The 14,455-nt window shown below is 47.2% G+C and overlaps 6 protein-coding genes across 6 annotated transcripts; 4 read left to right on the forward strand and 2 right to left on the reverse strand.

Moving 5' to 3' along the window:
- Positions 1–451: 451 nt before the first annotated feature.
- Positions 452–2,384, forward strand: F5B22DRAFT_650207 (cytochrome P450; the record flags this gene model as incomplete). Its single annotated transcript, XM_047979282.1, has 8 exons — positions 452–523; positions 577–669; positions 726–795; positions 867–1,253; positions 1,304–1,484; positions 1,562–1,943; positions 1,998–2,158; positions 2,216–2,384. The coding sequence occupies 8 exons, from the start codon at positions 452–454 to the stop codon at positions 2,382–2,384; spliced, it is 1,515 nt and encodes a 504-aa protein (XP_047827126.1).
- A 481-nt stretch (positions 2,385–2,865) lies between these two features.
- On the forward strand, positions 2,866–3,927 carry F5B22DRAFT_638868 (short chain dehydrogenase reductase; the record flags this gene model as incomplete). Its single annotated transcript, XM_047977646.1, has 3 exons — positions 2,866–2,932; positions 2,993–3,429; positions 3,514–3,927. 3 exons carry the CDS (start codon positions 2,866–2,868, stop codon positions 3,925–3,927), a joined length of 918 nt encoding a protein of 305 aa, XP_047827127.1.
- A 268-nt stretch (positions 3,928–4,195) lies between these two features.
- Positions 4,196–6,380, reverse strand: F5B22DRAFT_659804 (MFS general substrate transporter; the record flags this gene model as incomplete). The annotated part of the gene is made up of 6 exons (XM_047980231.1): positions 4,196–4,922; positions 4,978–5,268; positions 5,335–5,383; positions 5,509–5,517; positions 5,576–5,917; positions 5,980–6,380. Coding segments are annotated over 6 exons (1,819 nt in total), but the record flags the coding sequence as incomplete, so codon positions are not given.
- A 517-nt stretch (positions 6,381–6,897) lies between these two features.
- On the reverse strand, positions 6,898–8,950 carry F5B22DRAFT_427379 (cytochrome P450). Its single transcript, XM_047971719.1, has 4 exons — positions 8,408–8,950; positions 7,749–8,357; positions 7,517–7,695; positions 6,898–7,453 (listed from the first exon to the last, which is right to left on the reverse strand). The coding sequence occupies exons 1-4, from the start codon at positions 8,805–8,807 to the stop codon at positions 6,914–6,916; spliced, it is 1,728 nt and encodes a 575-aa protein (XP_047827129.1). The 5' UTR covers positions 8,808–8,950; the 3' UTR covers positions 6,898–6,913.
- Positions 8,951–9,103: 153 nt separating this feature from the next.
- F5B22DRAFT_621764 (cytochrome protein) lies at positions 9,104–11,444 on the forward strand. Its single transcript, XM_047975912.1, has 9 exons — positions 9,104–9,428; positions 9,486–9,578; positions 9,641–9,710; positions 9,771–10,169; positions 10,229–10,400; positions 10,452–10,562; positions 10,633–10,897; positions 10,952–11,112; positions 11,175–11,444. The coding sequence occupies exons 1-9, from the start codon at positions 9,321–9,323 to the stop codon at positions 11,335–11,337; spliced, it is 1,542 nt and encodes a 513-aa protein (XP_047827130.1). The 5' UTR covers positions 9,104–9,320; the 3' UTR covers positions 11,338–11,444.
- Positions 11,445–12,252: 808 nt separating this feature from the next.
- F5B22DRAFT_427395 (uncharacterized protein) lies at positions 12,253–14,193 on the forward strand. Its single transcript, XM_047971720.1, has 3 exons — positions 12,253–12,579; positions 12,639–13,721; positions 13,776–14,193. Exons 1-3 carry the CDS (start codon positions 12,396–12,398, stop codon positions 14,045–14,047), a joined length of 1,539 nt encoding a protein of 512 aa, XP_047827131.1. The 5' UTR covers positions 12,253–12,395; the 3' UTR covers positions 14,048–14,193.
- Positions 14,194–14,455: the final 262 nt, after the last annotated feature.

Genomic DNA, 14,455 nt, shown 5'->3' on the forward strand with positions numbered 1-14,455 from the left:
CCTAGCAGCTGTTATTGATAGAAAGGCTCGTGCCAGCTAGCATTCAACATAATAGTTAAAAATTATCAACATCAGTTTCGAGCTAGGTTCATCAGCCGGAAATGGCTTCATACGTATGTCCTTTAACAGCAAACCAAGGTCCCCTGCAAACAGTAACCTCCGGGGCCTGCACCGCTGCCAAGCCACGTGCTGCAGATCCCTTGGCGGATATTTCATAGGTAAGCTGAGCGATCGGGTTCTAATGCAAAGGCTGTTATTAAACTAACTTTATCATGTCCTAGATTCCATAGAGGTCCGAGTCTCGGTAATTTTATTGTATAGGGAAGGCCGACGGGCCACCTTTCTAGACTGCCTCTTTCCACAGTATACTTGTAGGCGTCCCTGCCCCGAGAGCCCAATTTTTGTGACATTTTCGGTGAATTTTAGTTGCCATAAACATCAACGCTTCAAAATGCACTCATATGTGGTCTGGTCTGGAGATCTCCCGGTATGGGCCTCCTTGGCTCTTCTGCTGACTATTGCCGTAAGCTCCTCACGTTAATGCTTGGCTATGGAGGCTAAAGCTAACAGCCCAAGTCGCTTGTGAGCATTCTAGTGAACATCGTCTACAATCTGCTATATCATCCACTAGCCCATCTTCCTGGACCGAAGCTCGCTGCCATAAGCAATGTACGATATCTTGATATGCTTTCTACTACACTTCATTAATACCAATTCCACGCCAGGTACCGTATAGCTACTGGTTCTTAGGCGGTCGCCAGCCATTCAAAATCCACGACTTGCACCTAAAGTATGGTAAGTCTTGCTACAAATAATTCTAAACGAGCCCAAATTATATGATACTTTGATAACTTACTATGCAATAGGTCCCGTTGTGCGAGTAGCTCCGAACGAAGTCTCTTTCAACACCGCGGGATCTTGGAAAGATATCTACGCTAGTCGCGGAACCCAGAAGACATTCATCAAAAGCGAATTCTACGATGGCGGAAGTTTCGCGGGTCGAGGGGTTCATTCAATTGTCAGTGAACGTCAGCCGCAGGTTCACGCAGAGATGCGGCACTACCTTTCCTCTGCATTCTCCGATCGTGCATTGAACGAGCAGGAGGATCTGATTTCGCAGAGTGTTGATAAGTTTGTGGAATTGCTGCCTAAGCAATCAGATGACTGGGACTTAACCAAAGGCTATGAGATGCTCACATTTGATATCATCGGGGATTTGGCATTTGGGGAGTCCTTTGGCGCCATAGAAAGCGGTATGTCCGTCCGTAGTAACCCGTGATAGTGATACTGATAATGTACACAGCCGAGCCACACCCTTGGATCGCGATCATCCTCGGGGCGCTCAAGCAGGGCGCTTTAGTAGATGTTTTCAAGCGGTTTCCCACAGCTGGGATAATTCTGACGGTCCTCCTACATTATCAGATCAAGAAGTTAACGGCAGACACAGGGTCAAATGAAGAAATGGCCATAGATCTTGTTGAGCGGTCAGTACAGACTCGTCTGTGTCATTGCAATGCAGCAATATGTTAAAGACAGTCAAAGGGCTAACTAAGCTCACTAGGCGCATTGCACGCGAGTCTTCGAGAAAAGACTTTCTGACGCGGCTTCTCGAAGACCGAGTCGAGAAGGGGGTTTCCGTTTTGCAGCTCGCAGCCCATACTTCTGATTTCGTTATTGCCGGGTCTGAAACTACAGCTACTGCACTGGCGACAATGACGTACTACCTGCTCCGTAATCCCGAGATCATGATGAAACTACAGGAAGAGATACGATCGAGCTTCACCAGCTATAATGAGATTACTGGTAAATCTACTCAGCGTCTTAAATACCTGAAAGCAGTGATGCTAGAAGCGATGAGAATCTATCCCCCGTTGCCTTTCGCTCTCCCACGAGTGGTTCCTTCTCCCGGCGAGTTAGTTGATGGCACTTTTCTTCCAGGAGGAGTAAGTACGCCGACTTTAATTATAGCTTCATAGGTCTCTAACCAATGATTACAGACCATAGTATACACAAGCCCATACTCTGCATCTATGGATCCAGCGAATTTTGAGACCCCTACGCAGTTCATACCTGAAAGATGGTTGGGAGGCAACACGCAGGACATCCTCGACGCGACACAACCCTTTTCTCTCGGGAGTAGAGGATGCATGGGCAAGAGGTAAGTCAGATCTCCCACGCACCAATAGATTCTGGTAACTAAGTGCGTTCGTAATAGTCTCGGGTTGTTGGAACTAAGGCTGATCATGTCTAAAATCATTTGGAAATATGACCTGGAGCTGCTCGATAAATCGATCGATTGGCATGCGGACTCTCAAATGCAGACATTATGGCAAAAGCCCAAAATGAGGGTCAAGGCTCGAGATAGACTCACAAGCACTGCGTGAGTGTAGAGAGCGCTCCTGGATGCGGCCGTCTGAGAGGCCGATCGAATGCCTGGACAAAGCAAATTGTTAAGTGTACGCTATGTTGATAATGCTACTAGATCTTAAAGCGTATGCCTATAGCTCTGGTCAATGAGATACATGTGGGTTTGGGTAAAAATGTCCCAACTTATGAGCTTAGTGGTGAAGGTTTTGATGTTGAGCGCAACCCTCTTGGCTCGTACAGCGTTTCAATTCTGTAGAAGCCCCAAGACTCCGGACCTAGATCTCCACTAACATAGAAATCGTTAGTGTGATTATCAGTAAACCATCAAGTAGTTTCCGAGGTTGAGAAATATCGCGATGCGCGTCGTAAGTGACGGAGATATCCCGATTAGTCAATAGCCGTGGCAATTTAGAATAAAAGCGAATGTTAGCCCAATGTCTCTGGTCCCGAGTAGGGAGACTAGCCAAACAACCTCGATAGCCAACGCGGGACAAGATAATGGCGACCCTGGATATTAACGAAAGCTCAATCCCATTTCTGAGGGGTAAAGTCGCTTTAATAACAGGTTCGTCTAAAAAATGTATGATCCAGTTCACCCGTTCGCACTAACTCACTTGCTCGCAAGGCGGCTCTTCCGGGATTGGGCTTTCGACGGCTGCGATTCTAGCTAGAAAGGGCGCTGAAGTACATATCCTGGACCTTAACGAAACTGTCGATGCCCTGCCCCGCGGTAACATTCACTTCCATAGATGCGACGCGACCAAATGGGAACAGCTTCGCGATATTTTCAACCAAATACCCCGAGTCGACTTTGCGTTCGCCAATGCAGGGACTTCTGAAGAGACTGATTATTTCGCTGACACGTTCGATGATAATGGCAATTTACTAGAGCCGGCCTATGCTGTTCTCGATATCAACTTCCGAGCAGTAGCAAATCTGGTAAAGCTGGCGTGGGCTTCGATGCGCAAGAATAACATTCACGGCAGCATAGTCATCACGACTAGTGCGACGGCATACGCACCCGAGCAGTCATTGCCTGTATTCGCAGGCACTAAACTTGCTGTACGTTTTCTCTAGAATTTGCATCATCGGAGCAGTACCTTTTATACATTTGATCATCGATGCTAACCCGACACGTAAACTTAGCTAGTAGGAATGATCAGAGCTTTGCGATCTGTCGTTGTAAAGGATGGCATCACGATCAATGGGGTAGCGCCTGCTGCCACGCTCACGAGATTGCTTCCCGAGCATCTAGCAGCGCCTATTATAGCAATGGGACTGCCAGTTAGCACTTCCGACTTCGTCGGTCTTGCATTGGTCCATTCCGCCACCGCTCAACAGCGTAGGCGCGTTGAAGTGTACGGAAAGGAGATGGAGAAAGAAGTCTGGACTGAAGAGAGGTGGAATGGTAGAGTTATTTTGACACTTGGGGAAACTTACACTGAGATAGAGGAGCCTCTTGCAGACCTACGACCGTTCTGGTTTGGCCAGGAAAACCTGCGCTTGACGCGGCTACAGCAGGCCGCGACGGACTTCCGTTCAACAGAGCAGCAGAAATGATCACTTTAGATCGTTATAGATATTATCGAAGCCTGACTTCCTCATCATAAATGTATGGGTATTATTTACAATCGAGTTACTGCCCCACATCTCTCTATATACCGGTATCTAATACATAATGGAAGTGACGCGAATGTTTCTTCTCTTTCCCCTAGTATTAGCTAGATATTATCATAATTGCGCAGCTTACTATCTATTCTTGTCCAGTAGCTCTCTTTTTAGATAATCCTCTTATGTAATTAAGTCGTCAAAGAGAAAATCCCTTCGTCTATTTCTTGCTCCTCAATGATGTCCATCTCCAGAAAAGGGTTACGATGAAACCTAGTCCCCCAGTCGCTACGGCATAGATGAATGTTGTTGTGACTGCCTTGTTATACGCCTCAAGTACCTCTGCAAGCCGAGCTGGCGGTGTCGCTCCTCGAGCTCCAGCTGCACCTGCAGCAATGATTGCCTCTGGGTCGATCCCTGTGACCGCTCCCAGTGCCGCTCGCAGGCTGCTGGAAAAGATATTCTGCGCAATAGAGACGCCAATACTAGAGCCCAATGTGAGAAAAAATCCAACAAGTGCGTTGCCGACAGGAACATCTTTCTCTGAAAGAGAAGACTGTACTGCCAGTAGTGGCATCTGAAAGGCAGCACCTGCACCACCTCCGGCCAAGACCTGGTAACCGATCCATCTGGGCTGCGATGTATTGACTTGCAATGTGTACATAAGCCCTGCACCGGCCGTGAAAAGTGCCGAACCAAGTAACGCTGGCGGAGCATAGTAGCCAATAATTCTCACTGCTATTCCGGCCACGACGGCTAGGATAGAGAGGCCTGCGACGTAAGGTATCGTTCGTATACCTGAATCCATTGCGCTCGTACCTTGGACAACTTGAAAGTAAAACGGTAGATAGTAGAAGTGGGCATATAGTCCCATAGTGAAGATAGCCTGAAATAGAACACTAGTGAGGACTTCGCGTCTGCCAAAGACTCGTGGTGGTATAGTAGCACTGCACGCTCATCAATACTTTAATATGAGAGACCCTTTGCCGGAAGTTAACTCACTCTTCGCCTCGATAGAGCTGGGTTCCGACAAACACAATCGTAATTAGGCCAAACCCAAGGAGAGTTCCCCAGACTCTAGAATCACTCCAGGGATAATCAATTCCGCCCCAGTTGAGCGCCAAGAGGAGACTGACAACCCCTGGAACTAAGAAGGAAGCCCCTAAGATGTCTAGCTTCTGTAAACGTTCCTTGACAGATAGTGTGGATCTCGCTCGCTTGGGTAGTCTGAAGACGAATAACACAGTAATAAATGCTATAGCACCTAACGGTAGATTTATATAGAAACACCATCTTTTGCAGATACGAAGTTAGCCTTAAGTTGGCATGCATGTAACTGACATATGAAAAATCACAAACCTCCAGGACAGATTATCAGTAAGAACACCTCCAAGGAGAGGTCCGACGACTACACAAGCCGGAGTCAGTAGTGGCCAGATAGTGAAGAGGTTCAACTTATGTTTCGGGAGCATGCAAGAGCAACGAGGCCCGAAATCTGCGTAAGGGGGAAATAAGTGACTCCAGATAGCTAACCTGAGGCGACTGAACCTAGGGCATTAGCATTACGTGAACTGGCCCGGTTTCATTGATTGATGCTTACTTCCAAATGTACTAGCGAAAGCGCTATTGAAGACCGCGCGCTTGTCAATTGGCACTACTCGTGTGAGTATAGTAGAGCCCCCAGAGGTCAGTCCGCCGCCACCAAGCCCAGCGATAACTCTGCCGATAATCAGAACTATGGAACTGTCGGCTGTCGCAGCGACGACAGACCCGACTTCGAAAACGACCAAGGCAGCAAGGTAAACCCATTTAATGTTGAAGTGGGTGTAGACCTTTCCGTAAGAGGGCTGGAGTGCAGTGCTAGCCAAAAGGTACGAGCTCGCGTACCAGCCGATATCATTCAAGGAATGGAATTCCTCTGTAATGCTGGGAATAGCAGTTGCTGCGAATTGAATCAGCCGGCTATTTCATCATGCTGTTCTTTAGAACTGTGCTAATAGATACCAATGATTGTATTGTCAACTGCGGTCGCGAAGGTGACTAGGCATAAGCCAACGGTGAGCAGTGAGGCTTTCCAAGTGCTTGGGTACTTTGTTGCTTCGTTTGCTGTTTCCGTCGAGCGGCTGACCAGGTCATCGTTCTCTAAATTATCCAGGGCTGGGCTTCGACATTCCTCAGTCTCCCTCTTGTTCTTGGCTGAAATAGCAGGAGCAGTGTCGGCAGATGTTTTTTCGGCATCGTTCTGCTGTCCATAAGCCACGGAGCTCTCGCTGCTGGTGACTTTCTGACTTGTTTGAGCCTCATTAGCATGCTTTCCAATGTGTGTAGCTGATTCAAAGGAATTCTGGGATTTAGGTAATTGCGGCTGAGTGCTGAATGGAGCATCGTGGTTTGTAGCCTCCATCTCTTCCAGCGAAGCTAGGTTCAAAGAAAATGGGTGCTGTAGTTTGGTACGAGAGTATTGAGAGTAGAATGGGGTCAGAATGGGTGTCGAAATCAGGCGAGCAATACCAGCTACGAATAATCTGTCAAGAATGTTGGAGAGGCCTTTAATGTTGCATAGTGTGGCGTCAAGTTATCAACCTAGTCAAAATGAGGGAAACTCCGGGAACCAATGCAAGGTCCTATCGTATACCGAAACGTGACTGACTGTGTTACGCGCATTAGACTGCAGCGGGAGTTATTGTATTCTCCTTTTCTGGCCTCGCTTAAATCACTTATGCATTTCTGCTTTGCCTATCTTAGGCCATCCAAAACTGGCAAAAGGAACCATGTTAATTATTTCATCTTCAGTTATACCCCTAGAGGTCATGTCTCTTTAGCATCCTTATTAGCCCGCGCCACTTTTCTGATCTCTTCTTCTTTTTGGCTTCGACAATGAGTACTAGCTAATTATTCATCATTAGATCTTGAGTTGACGGACGGTGGCTTTATATTTTCAAATCTCGTGGGGAACTAATCTAACTCCTACGGAATGTGGTGGAATTAATGTGACAGGAGACCCACCACTAAGTAAACGTAAATCCCGCTCTACCTGTGTTGGGTTTGAAGTGCCCTGAAGCTCTAGACGGTGATTTTGCAAGAGGGTCGAAAAGAAGGCAACGAATTCTACTTTGGCAAAATTGCGTCCCAAACATGCCCTTGGGCCCTCCCCAAATGTCATGAATGTTCCCTTCGCGTTACCCTGAGTAGAAAACACGGGGTTTTCTAAATCCAGTTCTTGCTCACTTGTAAGTGGTTTTAATGGGTCGAACGAGCGAGAGTCACGAACTAGCCACCTCCGCGGGTCTATAACATCGGGCGATGGCCAGTACGACTCGGAAAAGTGGATTGCGGTGTTATTGATCACAACATCCATGCCTCCAGGCAGAGTAACAGTTTCGTGGTCGATGCATTCTGATTTATTGGTTACTTGTTGGGCTGATACAGTCTGGCGAGCGATGGGTATGATGACAGGAAATACTCGCAAAATTTCATGCTGCAAGATGTTAGGTCAGATATTTACTTGCAGCATAAGTTAGCTAGTGAATATGTCGCTTACCATAAAAGCCAAGAGATATGGAAACATGACAAGATGTTCCGAACTGGATTTCTCGGCAGCGTCAATAGCTCCTATCTCATGAAATTCTTTGACTTCATCGAGGATCTTGCTTTGAATATTGGGGTACAATGTGAGGACTACGCAAGCATATATGATAGTATTTGCAGTCGTGTCGTACCCTAAGCACACCAACGTCAGTCTAAGTTTTCACGAGAGATAATGAGGTCCGTACCTGCGAGCAGGAAAATGAAGAGATTGCCTTTGATCTCTTGATTAGTCAGACTGACTTTAGCACCCACCGTCCCAGGCTCTCTCTTCTCGTTCTCCTTACTCGATCTCAAGATTGCTTTCAATAGATTTTGCTTGCTCCTCATGCCGGCAGAACACTCACTAAGATCTCTCGACCCTTGGAGTAGCAGTTCGTCCATGTATTGGTCCAACTCAGAATAAGCCGTATAGGCCTTGTTCCATGTGAAACGTAGCACAGCTTTTGGAACTAACAGGATGTGAGGCAAATGCATGATTACGCCTCGCAGCGCCCCGAGCAAGGACAATCTATGCACCTTAGGTAGACGCTCTTCTTTGTTATCATTCTGCGCAGCTTGCTGACCGAAACTAACAGTGCCCATGACATCCATTGTCAAACTATAGACGCTCTTTTCAAACGCAAAGTCATTGTTTGCTGACCATATGGCCACCAACATGGACGTATGACGCTGGGTCTCGGCCCAGACCAGCTTTTGAGTATATTCATCGAATGAAGGTGATGCAACTCTGGAATGAACCTTCCACATGTCTCCATCTGTCGACCCGATATTTGGTCCAAACGGTTCAAGCATTTCTGCTATACAATCAGCACAGTGGCGGATTCTTCAAAAGGGGTGAACGCACTCATTTTATCAGGGGGTTTCACGAAGGCCCTTCGCTTAGTGTTGACTTGCAACGCCGCATGGCTGTCAGCAACGTAGCATATCAATCCTCCCGGTGAGACCACGACGAACAGTGATCCATACTCGCGATGTGCTCGCCCTTTATCCTCATAATGCCAGTCCTTAATCATGAAACGAGCCCATCTCGGCCACCCTTCCCCTCGCAGCAGATATGCTCGAGAGAACCGGCGGAGGACCGGGTCCGTGATATAAGCCCAGTGCTCGAGTTCATGGATTGGGGTCAGCGTATACGGTAAGCCTATTGCTTTGGCCTTGCGGATGTTATTGACTAAACTGGACAGTGTGTAAATAGCGTGTGTGATGACAATGAGTGCAGCTAGGAATAGAGAGAATGATGCCATGGTTACTACACCCGGATCCTCGGGTATCCATGGACGATAGACAATCTCGTCTCCTGATCATGCCCGAGCTGAGAATGAGGACAGGAGATATTTGATACCAATGGTGTTGCCGGCTGTTGCTAGATTAGAACATAGCACAGAACCTTGAGCTAGCGAACTGCCAAGGAAGATCCCGGAACTAGTCTACGTTACATAGTGTATGCACCATCCCACTTGGGCTTATAAGTTAGTTTCTGCCGATTGGCTTGTACGGTAATCTCCGGATCTGGTGTTAAGTGTTGTCAACCATGATAACAGTAGATCTGACAGGGCAATTCCTTGGTAAGTCAACACCATACAGGGGAACTAGCAATCGGTTTCGAACTTCCACTGCTGCTAAGATGGCGTTGGAGAAGTGGGAAATTATATACAGAGTGCCCTCTCTTCGGCTGTAGACCACCAAAGGCGTGCGTCCTATGTTACCATACCCGCAAAAACCCAGAGACACAGACCCCCAAAGTAATTACCGCCAAAATGGCAACTGATCATTCGCACTCTCATGAATTCATCATTGGCTCGAAAGAAGGACCTATGCACATTGGAGCCACATTCCAATGGGCCGTCATTACTACTTTATTTTTGGTAAGCTTGGTGAGAAATGGCTGTGAGTGGAAGAAGCTAAATAGACCTTTGACTTAGTCCGCAACATATATACTGGGGAAAGGGATATATAATCTTTATTTTCATCCCCTTGCAAAGTTTCCCGGCCCATTCTGGGCCCGAGCTTCTTTAGTATGTTGTGAGGCCTCTTTAACAACGCTAGGAAAATGATTATGCTTACAAAAGGCATTTAGTTCTGGCGATTTTGGCATACAATGGGCGGTCGCTCACATAGAGAAATCGAAAAACAGCATATGAAATATGGTACGATGCGACCCATCTATGGCTTCGTTTTGGACTGCTCAATAACCGCTTGAATTGTAGGACCTGTCTTTCGGGTCTCGCCGAACGAGCTGTCATTTGCATCAGTAGATTCGTGGAAAACCATCTACGGATTTCCGCCTCCTGGCCAACCGCATCTTGTGAAGGGTGAATTCTACGATATATACGGAGCGGGGTTCAAGACTGGTTGCATTGGCTCCGAAAGGGACCCCCAACAACACGCTATAAAGAAGAAAAACCTTCTTGCTGCATTTTCTACCAAAGCTCTCAATGCACAAGAGGCGTTAGTGCAGCAATGTTGGGACCAGTTTGTAGAAAAAATCGGGCCTCTAAGTCGCGAAACACCTCAAGGTATTGATATTGTGAAATGGTTTGAGATGGCCACGTTTGACATACTTGGAGAGATGGCCTTCGGGGAGGGCTTCCACTGCATGGAAACTGGTATGATAGCCTAAAATAAATTACCGCATCACTGCGGTAATGACTGACAGCTGATGCAGGGAAACATCATTTTTGGCTTGATCTAATATTGGAGCATCTTCTCGAGATATCTCTTGTGGACAACTTACGACGATTTCCATTCCTAGCTACTCTTGGCAGATGGATTTTGCCTTCTCTGACAGTAAAAGTACGCAACAAGCACACAGGATATAGCAGAGAGAAAGTTCACAAGTTAGCCAAACCATTACGTGGCGATGCCTGATCAACTAATTACTTTTTTAGACGACTCAATGCTGAGAACACTCGCCATGATTTCCTCACAAATATGGTGAGCAAGGTGAAGTCCGGCGAAGTCTCCCGTGAAGAGTTAACGGCCCACGCCTCTACTCTAATGTAAGTTTCGCAGCTGGCATGCTAGGCCAGGTTGAGGAGTTTCTGCTGACATTGCTTTCGCTCATAATAGCATCGCTGGCGGTGAAACCACGGCACATACTCTCTCATCTATAATTTACTACGTTCTTAAGACGCCTGGTTGCAGGGAGAAGTTGATGAAAGAAATTCGAGACCACTATAGCTCATATGAGCAGATCGATGCAACGTCGGCGCTTCAAGTTCCTTATCTTCAGGCTGTGATACAAGAGGCACTCCGTATTCACCCGTCTGGTGCCCAGGGCTTCCCACGGACCTCTCCCGGTGTCCTCATAGACGGGCATTATGTGCCTGCTGGTGTAAGTACACCTGGGCCTAAGCACCGAATTTCATCTGTTAACAGGCATCTATAGACCGAGGTGTATACTTCAGCATGGACTGTAGTACATGATCCTGCAAATTTTCATGATCCATATGCTTTCAAACCGGAACGATGGACCGACCCCGCGTGCACTGATATCAAGGACGCAAGCCAGCCATTTTCACTCGGCTACCGTGCCTGTATTGGTAGAAAGTAAGTAAAAGACAACTCGGGATCCTTCAGATGATTTTAACCTAACGAGATCCTGCCAACAGCTTCGCATTCATCGAAATGGCACTATGTCTGACAAAGATGGCATACAAGTATGAGTGGGAACTAGTTGACAAGAATCTTGACTGGGAAGCCGCCTCTAGGTGTTATATAATGTGGTGGAAAGCGCCAATTATGGTTCGTTTAACTGACAGGAAGGGTTTGTGAGATGAGTTGGGGAGTTGGGTGTTGGGGCAAAAGCCGATCATCTCGAACAGAGACAGGGCCAATGTGCGATAGGATCAGTTGACTAGATAATTGAGAAATGTAACAAATGACACCGCGTTTCCATGGTGCAAGATGGTAGTAAATGGCTTATACTACCTAGTAGGTAGGCATATCGGGTATTTTGAGGTATCTAGTCATTGATTCTCCCTTACACGCTCGTATCCGACTCTGCACTTTATTAGAAAGTGCAGTAAGATATTAAGACACAGACATTGGGGAATGGTCTTCACACTTCGCACAACGTGCTTTTTTTATAAGGCTGTAGACCATAAACCTAAGCACCTAAGTAGGTATTTAGACATAAGACGATCGTTATTTAAAGATATTAGAGGGATCGCTCCAGTTATATGAAGTTAAAGCAATCACTTAATTTAATGACTGGAATTCAACTACCGAGCTGGGGTTCTTAGGCCTTTATTTCATTAATTGACTGTATGCGAATAGCCTCATGTACAAACAGCATCATGTGTGAACACTCTCACAGCTAGGTATGGGGAGCTTCTAGTATGTAAATAGTGAGTTTAGTGGTCTATACCGCTGTAAATATAGTGGGTTGCGGTAGGTGCAAGGCCCATAGCTACCCCTCCCCAGTTGGTGGTTAACGCAACTCATCTTGAATGATTGATTCATCCGACTACCTACGCAAGTACATTACTTCACGATCTCACTTTATCATAACTATTACTTGAAAGACCGAGCCCAGTGCATTCCAATAATTGTCTAAACCTTTTCATCCGTGTCTGGGCGCTAAAGAGTCGGCATTTACTCGATTAGAGAGTCGGCCACACTTTGTGGCTTTGAACGTCTTCACTAGTCTCCGCGTAGCGTATTTTCCTGAATTGGTAACTAACACGACAGTATCTGAGCTGATTCAATCGTACAATCCTTTTCTTTAATTGTGAAAAACAAACAGTAGAGGCTCTTGGGTAGTTCTTCAGTTCGGTAGTTGCTAGTTACAAGTTGGATGTGTGTCGCGCGGTAATCAGTTTTTTCATACGATGAAGAGCCAACGTGTAATCCTCGGGCTTACGGCCCTTGCAAGCGGAGTGTTGGCAAGCCCAAAGTTCATGGACGCTGCAGGTTTGGCGGCAGCAGGCACCCGGGCTTGTCAACGACTTGCTGCAAAATACCCCGAGGATATTTTCTGGCCGCAGTCAGATACATTCCAGACAGAGTCTACTGGTACGTAGGCCCGTTGCCACTATACAGAGCGTTACTGCTGACCAGCAGCTACTGTACAGCTATTTACTCGAATACCTGCATCTTGTCACCATCATGTGTGTTCGAGCCGTCTTCCGCGGAGGATATAGGATCTGCCGTCAAGATCATCAAGGCCGCACGCTCTCGCTTCGCCGTACGTGCTGGCGGCCATATGCCTGTGCCAGGCGCGCAGTCGGTAGAATCGGGAGTTATGATAGCTCTTAATAAGCTTAACACAAAGCGGCTCAACAAAGATAAGGCGATTGCTAGTATTGGACCAGGACAAGTATGGGCAGACGTCTATACCTGGCTCGCACCAAAAGGTCTAGCCGTGAATGGTGGTCGCTACGGGACAGTCGGGGTCGGTGGGCTTCTGGTCGGTGGTGGCATAAGTTACTTCAGTAGCACCAGAGGCTGGGGCTGCGATACTATCGTTGCTTATGAAGTTGTCCTGGCAGATGGTTGTGTTGTAGAAGCCAAGGCACATGGGAAATATGCCGATCTCTTCTGGGCACTACATGGTGGTCACAACAACTTTGGAATCGTGACTCGCTTTGATATGAAGACATTCCCCGTCACATCAGCATTTATTGGTGGCGGCCTCTGGGACGGCAGCAACACATCCACTCAGACACAGTTTTTCTCAGCCTTCGAATCATATATGGCACCGGGAGGCGGAGTAGATGATCCCAACGTTGCGATAAGTGCCATCATTGGCCTAACGCCGAGTACCGGGGCCAAACAGTTGACAAGTATTCAATTTGCCCCTGGAAAAGACTCAAGTCCCCGTGCATTTGAGAACTTTACAGCCATTGACGCGCCCTTCATACAAGCAATTGGAGGAACCGTAATGCCATCCTGGACAGCATTGCCAATTTTACTAGCACAGTTAGGGGTGCGTGGATCTCGCGAAGTATACTCATCCGTCAGCTTCTTTCCCGACCCCCGCGCCATCAGAATCGCCAACGAGACGGTCACTGAATTAGCAGTTCCTGTGCTATCGCAGATTCCTGATAGCGAAATTGCCTTCACATACCAGCCTGTATCTAAAGACTGGCTAGAGGCATCCAAGGCCAGTGGACATAACATGCTGGATCTCGATCCTAGGTTGGGCACATTCATCGGTTCGCACCCCTGCTTGACTTGACCATCGAGCTCATGACTAACGTTTTTTACAGCTGGGCTCATCACCATCACTTGGACTGATGCAGCCCATGACGCGGCCGTAAACAAGCTTACGCAAAGAATTGTGCGCACTATTGAAAACAGAACAAGGGCTCTCGGATTATACTACCCTTTCATATATCTAAACGATGCAGGACCGACACAGCGACCGTTTGACACCTACGGTGGAGGTGGAAGTTTGCCTAAGCTGCGGGCAATCAGGGCGAAGTACGACCCGGAAAGGTTTCTCGAAAACTTTTTGGGTCACGGATTCCCGCTACAATAATTGAGTTCCAGGTATTAATACTGCATGGTTGTGATAAGAAAATCACGGTGGCGGATCGGTGGCGGTAATTACTTTAATGTACAAGCGTATGAGTGTTAGAGGAGTAGGAGTTGGAATGGGAATATATAATTTTAATTAATCCAAACAATAATCGTTTACTTGCATTGCACTGATACCTTCTCGGACGTTGCGGGACACTTACAGGGCCAGAAACGAAGCTCTATATTGGTCTATATGCTTTAATACTATCTAGATTACCTCGAGTAGGTCTCAAAGGCTCCTTATATAGCCGTACGCCTGGTGGTCTGACCGCTGAAGATCGTACGAGACTGTATGAGATCACCAGGGGTCATCCTAGGTGACCCTACCCACGTTTGACGTGTCTCGGAGTCGGAAGCTGGCTTAGGT

The sequence above is a fragment of the Xylaria bambusicola genome, assembly GCF_022495145.1.
Source record: "Xylaria bambusicola strain CBS 139988 unplaced genomic scaffold F5B22scaffold_51, whole genome shotgun sequence".
Taxonomy (NCBI): Eukaryota; Fungi; Ascomycota; class Sordariomycetes; order Xylariales; family Xylariaceae; genus Xylaria; species Xylaria bambusicola.